The sequence below is a fragment of the Acipenser ruthenus genome, chromosome 30, assembly GCF_902713425.1.
Source record: "Acipenser ruthenus chromosome 30, fAciRut3.2 maternal haplotype, whole genome shotgun sequence".
Lineage (NCBI taxonomy): Eukaryota > Metazoa > Chordata > Actinopteri > Acipenseriformes > Acipenseridae > Acipenser > Acipenser ruthenus.
Genome location: NC_081218.1, coordinates 7,417,757 through 7,436,410, shown reverse-complemented (window position 1 = coordinate 7,436,410; position 18,654 = coordinate 7,417,757). Strand labels below are relative to the sequence as shown.

At 41.1% G+C, this 18,654-nt stretch overlaps 1 protein-coding gene across 4 annotated transcripts in view; it reads right to left on the bottom strand.

Annotated features, from left to right (window-relative positions):
* Nucleotides 1–18,654, bottom strand: part of LOC117432797 (membrane-associated guanylate kinase, WW and PDZ domain-containing protein 3) — a 135,206-nt gene that overhangs the window by 24,650 nt on the left and 91,902 nt on the right. For all 4 annotated transcript variants that reach the window (XM_059004736.1, XM_059004737.1, XM_059004733.1 and 1 more), the window contains 7 exons: nucleotides 16,460–16,663; nucleotides 15,589–15,757; nucleotides 15,105–15,184; nucleotides 13,621–13,678; nucleotides 13,259–13,365; nucleotides 6,843–7,031; nucleotides 5,302–5,913 (listed from right to left, as the gene is read on the bottom strand). In XM_059004736.1, the coding sequence (XP_058860719.1) occupies nucleotides 5,302–5,913; nucleotides 6,843–7,031; nucleotides 13,259–13,365; nucleotides 13,621–13,678; nucleotides 15,105–15,184; nucleotides 15,589–15,757; nucleotides 16,460–16,663 (1,419 nt within the window). The remainder of the gene's footprint in view (nucleotides 1–5,301; nucleotides 5,914–6,842; nucleotides 7,032–13,258; nucleotides 13,366–13,620; nucleotides 13,679–15,104; nucleotides 15,185–15,588; nucleotides 15,758–16,459; nucleotides 16,664–18,654) is intronic.

The following is an 18,654-nucleotide window of genomic DNA, read 5'->3' as shown; positions in this document are numbered from 1 at the left end:
AAATTGCAAAGCATATGACATGGTTTATTTAGATTTCCAGAAAGCTTTTGAAAAAGTCCTGCATAAAAGATTAATTCTCAAACTGAATGCAGTAGGGATTCAAGGAAATGCATGTACATGGATTAGGGAGTGGTTAACATGTAGAAAACAAAGTACTGATTAGAGGAGAAACCTCAAAATGGAGCGAGGTAACCAGTGGTGTACCACAGGGATCAGTATTAGGTCCTCTGCTATTCCTAATCTACATTAATGATTTAGATTCTGGTATAGTAAGCAAACTTGTTAAATTTGCAGATGACACAAAAATAGGAGGAGTGGCAAAGACTGTTGCGGCAGCAAAGGTCATTAAAAAAGATCTAGACATCATTCAGAACTAGGCAGACACATGGCAAATGACATTTAATATAGAAAAGTGTAAGGTACTGCATGCAGGCAACAGAAATGTCCATTATAAATACATATGGGAGATACTGAAATTGAAGAAGGAATCTATGAAAAAGATCTAGGAGTTTATGTTGACTCAGAAATGTCTTCATCTAGACAATGTGATTCAAGCATTCAAAATTCTAAAAGGTATTAACAATGTAAACCCAGGGGACTTTTTCGACCTGAAAAAGAGACCAGAGCTCACAAATGGATATTAGATAAAGGGGCATTCAGAACAGAAAATAGGAGGCACTTTTTCTACAGAGAGAATTGTGGGAGTCTGGAACTAACTCCCCAATAATGTTGTGAAGCGGACACCCTGGGATCCTTCAAGAAGCTGCTTGATGAGATTCTGGGATCAATAAGCTACTAACAACCAAACGAGCAAGATGGTTAATGAGTCTCGTTTTTAACCTTTCTTATGTTCTTATGAAGAGTAAGTGTCATAAACCCAGCTTGTGACCCCTGTGAGAATGCAGGAAGGCAACACATCAACAAAGCAATTTGCACATCCAGGCTTGGAAAGCAGTGAACATCTTCACAGTGGAGCATTCATCATGTGAAATGATTCTCCTGCAGCCACAGGATCCGCTGCCTTTTGTTCCATGCTTTTATCATTGTAAAAGACTCAACCGCAGTAGTCATTACTTAAATGCAAACATTTATTGACCCAACATCCTGGCTAATCGTACCCTGCCAGAAAACACAACCTGACCATCTTAATTGTTTATGGCCTGACTTATGGCCCGCCCCTAAAGTTACACAAATCAAGAAGCCCATTTTGCAATCCTACTGCACTGTGAGAGGCTGGCTCATTACAATGCATATATTTAAAGTGCAGGATGTTATCTATTGAAGGTTACAGAATATTTAGCAAGTAAGCAGTTTGAGGGTAGACAACAACCTGGCCCCCTCCCCATGCACAGCTATATACAGTCATACATGCTAAGTGCAGGTATTGTTGTATTTGTTTGGCTTCTGTGTGATTTTGCTCTCTGATAAAAGTGCTTGTGAAAAAGATTATACAACTTTAATGAGCTTTTGCACGCACACATACTTACATGCATCTTGGAAAGTTAACCATTCTCAAAACTATTTTTAGGAAAACATTTCCAGTGTGATCTGTGGGCTAATTAGGCTTGTTCAAAGTTACTTCCTAATCCCTTGCATCAAGCTATCAGGAGGTCCCAGGATGAAATCAAAACAAAGACTAATCTGATATTTAAAACAGCCTGAAGAAGAAAGAAAGGCCCTCCCTTTGGAATAACACTATTAGCAATCGTAAATGTTATACATCATCCATCCTGCATGTTCAAAGACAAATTTCAGTTCAGCTTTCTGTACAAGATACTCGCGTTATCCTCCTGATCTCTGCCATTGAGCCTCACAAATAGATTTGTACTGCGGCATTTCAACGATACATTGATACTGAGGCATACGTTTGGTTTCAAAATGAGTTTCTGTTCATGTGAACCATGTATTAATACAATAGAATAGGATATGTACAACAGCCTCATTAACCCTTTCATGTGAACCATGTATTAATACAATGGAATATATATACACAGCCTCATTAACCCATTCATGCACATGTCCTCCTACGAGGCTGTAAAGAAAGTGACATTTAAAACAGTTGTGTGCATCCCAAGGATCACATTACACAAAATAATAAGCATAATAATAAAATAATAATAAATAATAACAAAGATATTCCACAAATAGTTGGGATAGATGTGTTTGTATCCTTATATTCTGAATAGAATATATGTTCATGTGATAGGACAGGAGTTGTATTTGTTTGGCTTCTGTGTGTTTTGCCAATGTCTCCTAGGATATAATTGAAAATCCATCAATCAATCAATGTATATTTTCTTTCATAGTGGACCACCATCACAAAGCGCTTTACAAGATAGTGAGGAACAATGCATAATACATTAAATACAGTGAAATACAGGGCACAGTACATTAAATACAAACAGAACATTTTATATTTTAAGGGTTTATCCAGGAGACTGCAGAATTAAGTTACAACAGCGCTTGCGGTCCCTTGCGGTCCTATGTCGGACCTGGTCCAACATTACAATTTTCCCTTTCTGGTCCGACATCATCAAAAAAGACGTAAAACACAGGTCTCTAGTCGTTTTTTCTCCGGAAAAAGCTGAGAAAACCATTCAGTGAGACCGATAGGAGCCGAGAGAAACCAAAAAAATAAAAGATAAAGGGGCGGATCTGAGCAATACACATAGCAGGGTTCATACACTTTCAACATCAAAATTCCATACTTTTTCCAGATTTCCATTTGTTTTTCCCAGACTTGTGTTTTAGTTAGTTTGTACTAGTTTTTCGATAGTTAGCCACATAGGCGGGCAGCCGCAGAGCATATAGCTTTTTGATCCACAGCAGAAGTTGCTCCTGGTTTTCTAAAAGTATTTGCCAGAATGTGGAGGTGCATATCTGACAATACAGGTATGCAAAAGAGAAGTAAGATACAATCTAAGAAATGTCCAATATTTGAGAACTATGTTGCACTATTTACAAAGAGAATATAAAAAGTTGTATACTGCAAGTATACTTGTGCCAAAATAGGATACTATAATGGTACCGATAGTATACTAAAAGCAGAACATTTTGGCACAAGTATACTTGCAGTATATTATTTTTTCTGTAAGGGTTGATATTGGATTCTGATCCAAACTTCTTTATACCATCTGTTAAATGCTGAACACTGTGGGAGGAGAAAAATAACAAAAATGAAATAACAAATGTGCACGCATTATATATTAAAATGTACAAGTGTCGTATATTAAACATACAAGTCAAATACTAAATACAGCACACCCTCACTATAACAACCCTGTTTGGGTCCAAAGCCTTTTGTTCGCTATAGTAAAAGGACAACCCAAAACGAACAAGCTGCAGGAGTAAGTTAAGGAAGTCACCTTGGATAAAGGCATTAGCTAAATTATTAATAATATTAGTACTGTTTTTATTCTTTGATTTTCTTTATTATTACAGTATTTGTCACCTCTAATAATAATAATAATAATGATAATAGCAATGAGATTGTGAATAAAAGTAGAATTACAAGTTCAGTACCTATTTGTGGCGTGCTGCATGCATCCAGTATTCTGGCTAGATCCTATTAGTTGAAGAACACAGTACACACCCCCACCCCCCCCCCCCCAAAAAAAAAAATCAATTGCAAATGTTAATTTAATCTTGGTTCTCTTGGTTCACATCAATGTTGCTTTGCCATGTCGGCTGCATAGAGCTGTACGAGCCAACATCAGCAGCAGTTTGATTTTTATTTATTTATTTATTTTTTTAAATCAGTATTTAATCATATAATGAAGGCCATATAGCGAGGATGTAAACAGTATATCTACACTCGGCTGACGGTTTGGACCTGAGACTGTTGCTGCACTCGGTACTGTAAGTTACAAGCAAGCACCATACAGTTAAATAAATCACATTAAAGAAATGAAAAAAGCGATGTTAACATGCTACGTTTATACACACCATAGGGTACAGAAGGCGTTTTTTTTCAGTGATAATAACTATTGTATTTGATTTTTTTTTCCTGGGTTGAGAAATAACGTTAACTATTTAATAAAGGTAACAACAAGAAAACAAAATGTTAATCTTGGTGAACAGAGTACAGTAGCTTGTAATTCCAGTCTGTAACTGTTTAAAAAATCATAGCCTTTAACATAAATGTATATATTTTGGCTGTTGTAGTGCATTTTTCCGTACTTTTTCCAGACTTCCAGGCTAGCGTACAAACCCTGAAATAGCCCTGGCACCAGAGATAACACGGCCATAAACAAACAAGATAGCTGCTTCTGCATCCAGCGCTCAAAGAATATCACAGACATTTGCAGCGCTTTTTGAGATGTTACAGTAATAAAATAATGACTTGGATCGCATTATACGAAGAGGTATGTGAAAAATACAGCGAACAAGGAGTGGAGCGGGGCTGGAGATGCAGTACTGAGTGTCCTGTTGATATGAAGTGCCTTTTAAACCTGTTTTACTGTGACAAAAAATACTTTTAAAACAGCACGTCTAAAATAAACTGCACGTGTGAAAATAAATTGCACCCGACACGCCTGAGATGCGCTGAATAAATGGACCGCAGAGGGTTAATGATCTTTCTCACGCACACACGTATATATAATAAAAACAGTTTATTTATAGCTTCAGATTTATTCCTTTAAGAAGATAATAGTGTAGAGAACTGAAGGTGAGCATTCCACACGGGTTGAAAACCAACAGCACTGCACTGGAAAGCAATCAATTCAACAGCCGAAGCCAGTCTGAATCCAGTTTCAGACCACCTGCAAACAGTGCAAAGAACTATCCTCCTATAAAGCAATAACACATGATCTGTCCCTCCAGGTAGCAGTAATCTTACTGTGTTGTTTTATCCTACATGCAAGTGTAATATATTAACTGTGAAACCCAATCCCCATGCTTCCCAGCATGCCTATTAATCCTGTCGCAAGCTGCTGACATTGGAAAACAAAAGCAAGCAGAGACGAGGCAAGTCAGAGGCCTGACATTTCTTTATCTTGTCTTGCTACTCGTTCAGATACTTGAGGTGAAAGATACTGCAGTCTCTCAGTGAGTTTATCAGAGAGCTCATCTGCCTGCCTGCCCAGTTTGTTATGCATTAAATGCAACATGATCCCTAAAGCATTTCATGCCTCCTTGGTACGACAATCATGGCACAGAAAGAGAACAGTTTAAAGTGCTCAGGGTGCTGCTGTTCTTCAGTATCACACTGCAGTATTTATTAAGCACGTCGTGCCTCTTTCAGGGGATTATTTATTTTGTAAAAAGAATAAAATATATGTTTTTTGTCAATTAACTCACCTCCCCTAAGGACCAGAACCGACACTTCACTTCCCACCGGAAACTCCTTCAGGATGTCCACGACCTGGCTGTGGGTCAGCGTCTGGACATTCTGTCGACTGATCTCCTTGAGGACATCTCCCTTCAGCAGGCCGCTGCACCACTGGCCGTCCAGGATCATCTTGACTTTCTGCCCTAGAGGACTGTCTGCGATGGCAAAGCCAAACCCATTGGGGCCCTTGACCAGTGGCACAGTCACCAACTCCGGCTGCAGGAGCCCAGTGGAGGCCATGGAAGACCTGTTTTCAGGATGCTCAGCCAGTGGACCATTGAAGCGTCCATTGGGAAGGGCTTTGATGACTGGCCTCCCGTTCTGATCGCTGGGGATGAACTGCAGCTCCTGAGAGCCATGCATGGGTTCCCCCTTGGTAAGCATGGGCTGCCCGTTGATCAAGGGGGTGGCAGTAACAATATCACTGCTCGGCTCGCTGCCAGTATCTTCAGGCAAAGGGTACCCCCGACACAGAACCATGTCCACGTATTGGTTCACAGCGATGGATTGGAACATCTGGACCACGTCTGCATGTGTCTTACCAAGGACACAGGTGCCATTTATATCAACAATAACATCGCCTACAAAAGAAAGCACGTTGGTTACGGTTGCACCATACTAGATGACTTGTACAGCAGATAATATATGTATACTGAACTGATTAAGCTTTTCCAAAGAAGCCCTTGGTTGGGTAAGAGGTAGGACAATGTGCACTTCCAAGGATTGTGATTAGGTTCTGGAAGCATGGTGGCCCTTTCTACCACACTACACCGAACACTAAACTGAGGATGATACTTACAATTAGACATCTGACTTTCCCAGACAAGGTGTCCTGGGCATTGAGCTTTAGAACTGGCAGCAATTACACTGTAAATCTGCTGATAAGAGATTACAGTTTCTAAAATACAAACAAGCACTCCCACGTCCATCTAATTTGCCTTTTGATTGAGCAGTCAGCTGCCAATCTTGACCTCTTACGGCTTCCTTTTTGACCACTGGGATTTGATAAACCCCTTCTCCCATTATCTTCAAATGACACTGAAGCCCCAGTTTCTCTCCAGAATGCAGCTACAGCATATCCCCTCATTACTAGACCCTCAAGGAAGATCAATAGTGTGCAATAAAAACTCATTTAGCACGTCTTTTAAAAGACTCTTTACATTCTAATGAGTCTCAGAGAAAGACCTCTATTGCATAAAACAGACAAAAATCCTATTTAGCTGCTCCGATTGACTTCTTTCTCATTGGAAGTTTCCCTGCAATTTTCTCTTCAATAAAACACAGTGCCTCTAGAAATAGCGTGTGTGCGTGCACATCAGTAACAGATGGGCACTGTCAATGCACCAATGGAAATAGCTACATTAGACTCTAACTTATGGGGGACACAACCAAGACATTTTTTTGAGAATATAATGGATTTGTTAAGGACTGAAAACCCTGTCAATAAATCATTGGAAGTTAAGAATTTGAAGCACAGCATTGAGCCCCGATTCCAAGGCTCGATGCCCACCTGATGCTATCTTGGTGTCCTGCGCGGCTGGCCCGTCTTTGAGTACGTTCTTGACCTGCAGGAACTCATCGGACCGGTCCCCCCCAATGATGGTGAAGCCAAAGCCCAGGTTACTCTTCCTCAGGGCTGTGTGGACCATTGTGCCCTGCAGCTGGGAGGGGTCCCGGGTGAATGGAGGCCTTTCCGCATCTGAACAGCAAGAAATAAGAAGTTAGTCAGTGCTTCCTTCTGTTTCTATAATGATCAGCAGATGCTGAAGTGGTTAGAACACTTGCCGGTCACCTCTGGGGCAGAGGGTCAATTTCGATATTGGACAACTGTGTGAAAAGAGGTCTGGTGGTCTCACCCGGCACTGAAGAAGAAGAAGAAGAAAGATAATATGTGGTTTGAAGGCTAAGAGTGATGGTTTAATGATTCAGCTTAGTTACTTCATATCTATAGACTGTCTTGCCTAAAAAATTTAGCAACCACTGTTGTCACTAGAGGCGAATTAGGCAACCGGCCAATTAGTCAACCACATGGCCAAAAGCGTGGTAGCCTATAATCTAAAACCCTGTCTATTTTCTGAGGTGAACAAGGTTTGTCCAGTTCAGCATCCCATTCCTTGCACAGCACTTTATCCCAATTTAGTAGGATTCTGCAGAGTAGTTTACTGCAGTGAGCTTCATAAAATCACAGAATGTTCCATGCCACCATAATCAATGTCTAGAACCAATGTATGTTAAACAATGTTGAGGAACGAGGCAATATAAAGTTCCATGTTTTTGTTGTTTATTACAACATCTGTAGGGTCAGCAAACTGGAGTAATGAGCTGAATAGCAGTTCACCATTTCAGAGGAATTAATAAGATTAATAAAAAAGAAAGGCTTTACACATAAAAGAACCCCAGGAGAACCAAGGGAGGAGTTACAATCGTAGTAAATTCAGTAAACAATACCAGCGCACACTCTCGCTTCTCTACTTTATTAACTGACCAGCGACAGCGTGTGGAAGCGACATCGTGGGAGAAGTACAGTCATGGACAAGTACAACGCAGTTAGAAGCAGAAAGGAGGAATTACATCTTTAAATTAAATCTGGAGTTGCTTTAATCGGAAAACACTGCATCTTAAAGCCTTACAGCTGCGTGTATTTTCCTGATAACAAGCTGAAACTCAAAGCAGCTGATTCAAATTCCGTGGCGTTCTGAGACACGGGGGAGGGGCAGAGCAGAGCCCGCAGCACAAGCACACAAAAGGCAGGCAGTCTTCCCAGCGACAGCGTGTGGAAGCGACATCGTGGGAGAAGTACAGTCGTGGACAAGTACAACGCAGTTAGAAACAGTTGAAAGCAGGTTGACAGCTGCAGAAGCTAAACTAAACTTCCAAAAAAAAAAAAATGGTCTTCAAGCCAGTAATCTGTGACAACTGCATGATGTGGGAAATCCGAGAAAACCCAACAGAGCTCAACCACGTTTGTGTAAAGTGCCTCACAATCCAGGACTTGCTCCAACGAGTAAGTCTGCATTAAAAAGAGCTGGAGGAAATGAGACAGCAACAGGAGCTTGTGGAGCTGACACACCCACAATTCATGGAAGTCTGCACCCCTAGCAGACTGAAAGCCACCACGGAGATGGAAGAGAGTCGAAACAGCTGGGTTCAGATAGGCAGAAGCAGGGAAAAAAAGAAACTTTGTCAAGCACAACCACCAGAAATCCAAACATCCAACAAATATGAGCCACTTCAACATTTAGATGATCAAAACCAACATCAAGAGCATGAAAGGAACAACATCCAGGACCCTATAAACAGTGCTGACCAGGCAGCAAAAAGAAGGGAATTATTGGTATTGAGAAACACAGCAAGTTCAGTTCGCAGTTTGGACCCCCTTACTACAACAGTGTGCTGCCTTCCAGGAGCCTCTGTCAAGCACATCACTTAGAATGTGGACAGGCTCCTAGAACGAACAGGAGACGACCCGGTAGTAGTCGTCCACATTGGTACAAACAACATTGGTAGAGACAGGCCAAGATCCCTGCAAAACAAATTCAGAGAGCTAGGAAGGAAATTAAAAGACAAGACCAAAACTGTGGTATTTTCTGGGATACTGCCGGCGCCTTGCAAAGGACCATATGGACAGCTGGAAATACAAAATCAAAATGCATGGCTGAAATCGTGGTGCACACAGGAAGGCTTCACCTTTCTTGAACATTGGAGCACTTTCTACAACAAGGACTATCTATACAGGTGGGACGGACTGCACTTAAACAGAAAGGGAACCAATCTACTTGGAGAAAGGATCCTTTAGGCGGTCCAGAAGCATTTAAACTAGAAAGGAAGGGGGGAGAAAACAGAAAAAACCAGAAGGGAGCAACTCAGGTAAGACAAATATTAAATGTATTTGTCCTAATGCTAGAAGTCTCAGAAACAAAATGTTAGAACTTGAAACTACTGCACTAACAAGTAACTACGATGTGATAGATGTTACAGAAACTTGGTTGTCTGAGAGTGATGGAGACGAATATAATATTAGTGGGTACACACTGTATAGGAAAGACAGGTAGGACAGAAGAGGCGGAGGGGTAGCGCTATACATAAGAAATAGTCTCGAAGCCCAGGTGTTAAATCAGGACAAAGAAAACAATGCAGAATCAATATGGGTCAGAATAATGGACACAAATTCAAAGGGCATAATAATAGCAGCATGCTATAGACCGCCAAATTCAAACGCTGAGCAAAAAAATCTGTTATACAATGACATTAGAAATGAGTGTAGAAAAAGAGAAGCCATACTAATGGGGGATTTCAACTTCCCCGTATTAAAATGGGAGAACCCGGGGGGGAGCACGACGGACGAAATTGAAATGGTGGAAATGACAAATGACTGCTTCCTAATGCAATTTGTCAAGGCACCGACTAGAGGGGAGGCATGCCTTGATTTAGTCTTTTCAAATAACAAAGACAGAATAACTAAAACAGAGGTCAGAGAGCCATTGGCAAACTCCGAAAGTAATGGCTAAAGCTAAGGTTTACAATTTTAGAAAATCAAACTATGAAGGTATGAAACAGAGACTAACAGCAGTAGATTGGAGTAAAATAGAGAAAACATCCGCAGAAAAAGGATGGCTGTTTTTTAAAAATATAGTACGAGAGGCGCAAAACAATTACATCCCAAAAGTAGACAAATCTAAATCTAAAACAAAAACTGCTAACCAAGATCATGCAACAGTCTCTTGACACAGGGGTTGTACCGACAGACTGGAAAATAGCAAACGTAATACTGATCCACAAAAAGGGAGACAAAACCGAACCAGGTAACTACAGACCAATAAGCCTGACTTCTATTATACGTAAACTTATGGAAACTATAATAAGATCCAAAATGGAAAATTACCTATATGGTAACTATATCCATATAGGTAATTATAAAGGTATTAAATGGAGATTAGATAAAGGGGCATTCAGAACACCGCAAGGGTGTCAGCTTCAACAACATTACTGGGGAGTTGGTTCCAGACCCTCACAATTCTCTGTGTAAAAAAAGTGCCTCCTATTTTCTGTTCTGAATGCCCCTTTATCTAATCTCCATTCTGCTTTGTTCAAGACTGAATAAATTCAATTCTTTAAGCCTGTCTGCATATGACATGCCTTTTAAACTCAGGATAATTCTGGTCGCTCTTCTTTGCACTCTTTCTAGAGCAGCAATATCCTTTTTGTAACGAGGTGACCAGAACTGAACACAATATTCTAGATGAGGTCTTACTAATGCATTGTAAAGTTTTAACATTACACTTCCTGATGTCACATTGGAAACTCAAGACACACCTCAAAAGGGGATGAAATGCTCTCTGTCTACATACTGCACATGCATTCGATATGTAATACAGATTTAAAATGTAGTTCATTATTCATGAAACACGTCAAAGAGACAGGGCGTATTCAGCCTTGGAGTCCTGGCTCAATACAAACAGCAGATAGTGTTTCTGTGTGCTGTAGGATATCATGTGATCTTAAAGAACCCTTTCTTGCTGCCGACAGAGACAAAGGCTGTGAAATCACACAACAAGTGAATCAGCCACTTCATTTGTAAGACCCCCCTGCACCCACCAGAAATATAAGAATTCTGCTTTTTAAAAAAAAATTTAATTTCATCAAATTAGTTCAGTAAGTGCTTCAGTAGGCAATTGATTTACTTCTGCTCTGCTATCCAGCGTGCAGAATGGATGTTTGAATTTAATTTGACTGCAGCAGTGACCTTGACTCCAAGTAGACTGTCACCATGCAAAAAAGCGAGGGGGGAGATTGCAGAAAGACAGTCCAGAGCTTAACATTCACACAATGCATAGCACAGGCAGTCCAGAGCTTCACATCCACACAATGCATAGCACAGGCAGTCCAGAGCTTCACATCCACACAATGCATAGCACAGGCTGTCCAGAGCTTCACATCCACACAATGCATAGCACAGGCAGTACAGAGCTTCACATCCACACAATGCATAGCACAGGCTATCCAGAGCTTCACATCCACACAATGCATAGCACAGGCAGTCCAGAGCTTCACATCCACACAATGCATAGCACAGGCAGTCCAGAGCTTCACATCCACACAATGCATAGCACAGGCAGTACAGAGCTTCACATCCACACAATGCATAGCACAGGCTGTCCAGAGCTTCATATCCACACAATGCATAGCACAGGCAGTCCAGAGCTTCACATCCACACAATGCATAGCACAGGCTGTCTCTGCCAATGTGAAGATAGGGGCTAACGCGCCTCTGCCAGTGTGAAGATAGGGGCTAACGTGCCTCTGCCAGTGTGAAGATAAGGGCTAACGCTCCTCTGCCAGTGTGAAGATAAGGGCTAACGCGCCTCTGCCAGTGTGAAGATAAGGGCTAACGCGCCTCTGCCAGTGTGAAGATAAGGGCTAACGCGCCTCTGCCAGTGTGAAGATAGGGGCTAACGCACCTCTGCCAGTGTGAAGATAGGAGCTAACGCGCCTCTGCCAGTGTGAAGATAGGGGCTAACGCGCCTCTGCCAGTGTGAAGATAGGGGCTAACATGCCTCTGCCAGTGTGAAGATAGGGGCTAACGCGCCTCTGCCAGTGTGAAGATAAGGGCTAACACGCCTCTGCCAGTGTGAAGATTCGGTCTTCAGGGTTTTAATCTGGCATTAATATATGGAAAGACTATCAGTACCCTCACAAATTATATAATTCATTCTGGATTTCCCTGGGATCTAAGCCTAAGCCAGTAGCAGAGGGATTCATAACCAGTTAATCAAACCACTAGGCAGCATTACTTCATTTAACTTTTATAAAGTCTAAAAATCAACAAAACAAACTCAACAGAGTGCCATTAGCAATTCACTGCTTTTTCATTTCCTAAAACAGTCAAGGACGCTCTTCCTCCTCAGACTCGACTCTCATCAGCGTCCCCGATCACAGTCCAGCTGCATGATGTCATCACTGCCTCTGCTTCCAGATGAACAGCTGCCCTGAGCCCTGACTGAGTGACTAGCCAAAGCTTTATCCCCTTTGATCCAACAAGACACACTCTAAAACACCAATACTTTAGGGGCGAGTGGGCTGACATACAGCCATCTGCTATTCATCAGAGTAATCTCAGTTTAATATTTCATACAGATACGGGTAGCCTTAAACTAAAAATAAAACAAAACACATGTCTTTACAAGTGCTTGGATGAAGGGCTGAATAAGAATTCTAAGTTGAAACCCTTATTCTGATAATATTTCTACAGTACAGGTCGGAAACAGCAAGCTTGTCAACATGACCAGGGCGCCCTGGTTCCACACTGTGCATAAAGTCACTGGAGAAACACACCATGGGGGTGGCTGCTGTGTGTACATATACATACATACACATATACACACACATACATACACACACTGTATCTATTGAGATATACTATCTTGTTCACACAGAGCCTTGAGTAAATCAGCAGGCAATTGTTTACAAAACAACCCTCATAAAAAAGTTACACTGCATGAAAACATTAAAGGTAGCACACACTCCCGCTATGCTGTCTCTCTCTCTCTCTCTCTCTCTCTCTCTCTCTCTCTCTCTCTCTCTCTCTCTCTCTCTCTCTCTCTCTCTCTCTCTCTCTCTCTCTCTCTCTCTCTCTCTCTCTCTCTCTCTCTCTCTCTATATATATATATATATATATATATATATATATATGGAAAACATCAAAAGCAGGTCTAATTGCATTGATCTCGTACTGCAGGAGTTTAATAATCAGCACTGCACATTATTGAAATTCTTCCCAGGTTTTCTGTAAACCCGTACTGTGCTCATCCAAGGTAATACATACTAATTAATTTAGAATATTTGCTCACCACTTCAAAGAGGCCATCTGCTGGACAGCACTGCAGTAGATCAAAAGGGTTTTATCAACTTACAAACTCTATACTCTACCTGTAGGGGGCGCTGCTGCCTGCTGGGGTTTATCCAGGCCTTCCTGAGTCAGTTTCTTCTTTGCTTCAAGCACCGGGTTTTCAAACTGGGTTTTCTGGTTGATGTGACTGAAATATCATGAAAACCATCACCATTTATTTGTGGTAATTCATAACCCTTCTGCTGCCTATGCGAGTGACTGAACTGAAATTATTTTATGATTCTATCACACATCAAATGTTAAAAAATACAGAATTCATCTACAAGCTCTTAGCTCTAATTAAACTGTGTGTTTTTTTGTGCAATTTACTTATTTGTGAGGAGTATATTAAAGTTTCATGTGGCGCTGATGACTTAACGCTGTTAATTGCCAGTGATCTTACTCAACGTAGTAGGTGCCGTACTGCGGGTCCTCTATCTTCTCCCAGCCATAAGGAAGCTCTGTGGATGAAAGAGAGAAGTTTTGTTTTCACAAGTACGGCTCCTGAGATGTGCAGATTTTTACATTCAGGGAAACACTGAGACTCAAAGAAAAAAAATACTGGATTCAATAACATTTCAGTAACACCTATAATAACAAGTACATAATTTGAGATATTCAGTATAATATTTGCCCCTCCAGACATGGCACGCTGACAGTCAGATTCATTAAGAGAACAGTGTTCCTGCTAGCGTTTTTTAAAAAGCCTTTGCCTGATGGATGGATGATCATTTTAAACTGACTGTAACCTTTGCTAAACAAAAATGAAATATTTATGCACAATGGTTTAGTACAGAATCCCTAAAGGGACATGGTGTGAATAACAAAACAAAAAAAGTATCTTGTGTGCACGAGTTAGTAGTTAGTACTTGTAAGAGATTGTGGAAGCCTAATTTGATTCTCTTCTTTTGTCATGTCTCTCCCAGACTTTGCAATGCTGTCATTTTGGTAGATGAGCTACATTTTGTGTTGCAGTTACTCCACTTTCTGTAAAACAAAAGCAGGATCGGGCTTGATCATCCATGTGTCATCCCAATAATAAGGTCACTGAGACACGCATGCCTCAGTTTACTCCTTATCATGAACACTTTAATGGCGTAAAACAGCTGCGAATTAGTCTTCAGGAGCTGTGAACGGTTGTATGACGTAGCCTACTGTATAATGGAAAGGGCATATACGTGCGTATGTTTCTTCATGACAAATCAAGATAATTAAGTCTCAAATCCTGAAACATGACTCAAATGACTCCTTTCGCATTTGCTTTTGTAAATGGGTGAAATGTTCCAGACAGTAAGAGATTACAATTGGATGCAATAAATAATGTATTTACGTTAAAATAGCCTAAAAGCACACCAGTTTTGCATAGTTATGCCATGAGGAAAATACAGTGATTGTCTCCTAACCTATCCACGAGAACACCTGGTGTCTGCTGCAGTCAGCAAGATAGTATGTCTTCGATCGCGGGGAACACCATTAACAAATCATCAAATCGGTTAGATCAGATTGGAGGGGGGGGGGGGGGGGGGGGGTGTAATTAATCTCTGTGGTCAGATATTTATGTATGTATTTTTTTTTTTGGCATAAAATATCCTCCATACTTCAGTATCGTTTGCACTTATTTAGTCCACTTTCTATATTATTCTTGGCAGACTAAAGGAGTGAAATATACACAACAAGCCCTATCTTCAGCAAATGAAATGACATTGCTACTCAGGATCATGTGTTAAGTCCTACTCAGTATCCAGTTTCCCAAAGAGGAGATCATTCAAATGAAACCCTCCTCTGTTCCTGTCAGGTCGCTGTCACTGAACAGGACTGAAATCCTGCTCCTCCTTGCGGTGCTCTCTGCCAGCACTATGATAAAGCAACCAGGTGGCCTCCACGTACCTCCATCGTCACACTTCTCTGGGGGCTTGGCTTTCTTAGCCAGGCGAGGGTCGAGCCAGGTGGTTGTTTTTGTGTTGTGGCTATGGAGAGAAGGAAAATGATATACAGCACATCATAGTAAAAGACTCATTGAAGAGCTATTTTATATTTCAATTGACATGAATCAAGAATGGAATATAGAATGCAATACAAACAGGATTTCTATGTGATGCACTTTCCTAATACATTTTGGACTACTCTTGTTAAAGTGAATACAAAAAAAAACAACTACAATGCTGCGATAATTTGTTACATTTGATTTATGTATGTTCTTTTCTATACTTATCAATTGTACTGATACAGTTGTTTATTATTATTATATTTATTTTTGATACTCCATTTTGGTCGCAGCACAGTTAGAAAGTTACCATGTAAAAGGGACAACAACCACCATTACAAAATAGCTCTGTGCTCTCAGCTCAGCCTCAGAGACAGCTGGACTCACTCGATGAAGTAGACCATCCCTGACTCAGTGTAGGCCATCTCCCAGTTCTTGGGTAGAGGCTCCTGGTTCTCATCTCTTGGCAAAGAGTTCCAGAATCTGAAATCCATGGAGCTGTTCGACTGAGTATAACTCGGGACGGTTTTCCTCCATTCAGAAGAATCCTTGTCCTCTGAAAAATGTCATTTTAATACGAATAATAATAGAAATAAATAAATATTCCGCTGTACTGCAGTGCATTGTTTGCCAGTCTTGTACTGATTGTCGGGCTGATGACAACTCTGTTTCTATGACTCCGCAACCACAATATTTCAATCCTCTTAGATCAATACAGTGAACCTGTATGTGACATGCAAATCTACACAATGTGATCTGTTTAAATCACCAACTTTTTTCCTCAACTCAGGTTTGCCTGTCTCAATATTTAGAGGGTAGTACACACATACAGTTTCCCGAACACAGCAACTTTGATGTGTCTAGAGATTTTAGGACAGCATGTTATTTGTTTTCTTTAATAAGCAATTCTTATAAGAGTGTTTGATCCCCCACCCCACACAGTTTCTGAATAGATCACTGATGAGAAGGCAGTCTGTTAAATAATTGCAGCTTTGATGTACAAGTCCTTTGGCCCCGGTGGAAACTGGGAAATAGTTTTCTCATGATTAGCGATGGCTGCTCTTGTTACAGTACGAAAGAAGTGAAAGTAAACTTCACATTAGGTATGGATTAAAACTGGCCTGGTAAAGGGAGGAGGCCTTACCAGTGCTGCACCCATTATAGAGGGGTCAGGTAAGGGTAACACAATGCTTTAAATCTACAACTAAAACCACAGAGAATGAGAAAGTAGAGCAGGTGAATGAATAAATGGACTGACCCAGGACCCCGTTAACCATTGCTTTGTCCTCGTCCTCTTCTTCCTCCGGCGCTGTACTATCGTTCCGCTCCATCTTGCTGACTGAGGTGGTTCGTTTCCGCTGGACCTCGCTGCCAAACTCCTCATCGAACAGAACCTGGTCCACTAGGTCCGGTTGTATGGGACTGGGTTCGGCAGGAGGCTTCGGGGTGCCATAGTAATTACCTGACAGGAAACACACACAGTTACAGCACTGGCTCCCCCAACACTCAGCGGTCATTTTTGGGGGGATTGTTTTATCAAGGATTTTTTTTTTTAGTTTTAACTTTGCATTGCTTTCCAGTGCACGAAACGTACAGCATTACAGACAGCCTCGGAGACACTGTCTGTAACCCAAGAGAGGGACTGCAATACAAATAATAACTCAAATAACTGAATGCTGGTGATCTGACTTTGATGACAGCACACTTTGTTTACGGAGGAAATTTTAGTTGCAGGGACACTAAATTATCTCTGCCAGGGTGTAGCATGTTTGAAAAACAAGGGAGTCATGTCCATGAATACCAATGCCTGTTGCATCACTCCGATTACTTCATTACAAAATATTCCAGCAATGGAAAATGTTGGGTCAGTTCTTTATTCCACACCGTTTTCCAAACATCAAGAGACTAACAGGTCATCCTGAAATGGTTCATAGTTAAGAAAGATCTGCTGGGTTCAGGGTCTGATAAGTTGCTGATAAATGTTATAGAAAACAGGTCCTGTTCAAACAAACATTTACTCCAGGGTTGGTCAATATAAATCTATTTTAAAAGTCTGAATTCTGTCAATGAAAGACTGCACTTCTTTGTACTTTATATTCAGTTTATCAACTCAGCGTTTCACATGCACCAGATTGGGCACTCTCGCAGCCTGGGACAGAACTAGAAAAGAAATGCCTACCAAGGGTAAACCAAACACCTATTTTTAAACAACATTATTGTTTCTTCAAAAGGCATACAAGGCTAGTGAATGATCCCATGCACCAGCTAATTGTCTGTCTTTGATTAAATATGAATTTAAGTACATAACACCTCAGTCTCATCAGCTGTGCCAGCTCTGTATGCACAGTGTCTGCAAACAGTACAACGAGAATCCTAGGAAGCCTCATTAAAATTTAGCTGCTGTTTATGTGCAGCGCCAATTCACACTCATTTGGACCCTCCTGAGATTTTAATTCTGCAACATTCTGCACCTACTTTACACTAAACAAACCTTTATAAGAATGCTTATTCACTGTGAAACACAGGAACCCTACTTACCCCACACCCCTTTATAAGAATGCTTATTCACTGTGAAACACGGGAGCCCTACTTACCCCACACCCCTTTATAAGAATGCTTATTCACTGTGAAACACGGGAGCCCTACTTACCCCACACCCCTTTATAAGAATGCTTATTCACTGTGAAACACAGGAGCCCTACTTACCCCACACCCCTTTATAAGAATGCTTATTCACTGTGAAACACATGAGCCCTACTTACCCCACACCCCTTTAGAAGAATGCTTATTCACTGTGAAACACAGGAACCCTACTTACCCCACACCCCTTTATAAGAATGCTTATTCATTGTGAAACACATGAACCCTACTTACCCCACACCCCTTTATAAGAATGCTTATTCATTGTGAAACACAGGAGCCCTACTGACCCCACACCCCTTTATTGTCAAACACAAGGCTGCATTTCTGGGACCCAGGCCGCTCCCCTGATTTGTGGCTCACGTAATTTCTGTAAATGGGCCCTTTGCTAAATTAATATAAAGCGGGAGAGCTGCTTTGGTGCTTGCTGACTGTAAACATCAGAACTGGCATCTCTTCAAATAAGAGATTCAGGTTAATAAATAAAGCATTAAAACCAGGTAATTTTCATTCCTGCAGACATGACCTCCAAACTGAAAGGCGACCACACCTACCACTTCACCATTCCATTACTATATTTTTCAGCATATTATGTGCATTGGTGTATAATTCTATAAGAGGAACTCAACACACGTGCCCCTTAGTTTACATTAGAGACCAGCAGGGCAGGACAAACAGACCAACACATGAACCTGAACACTGCAGCAGGCCTTCAACATTACCGAGAGATTAGGAGTGAAGGGCCAGGTCAAATAGACAGGGCTTGAGCTTCAATTGAAACTACCTGAATTGTGGAACTTGTGCGTGTGTTCA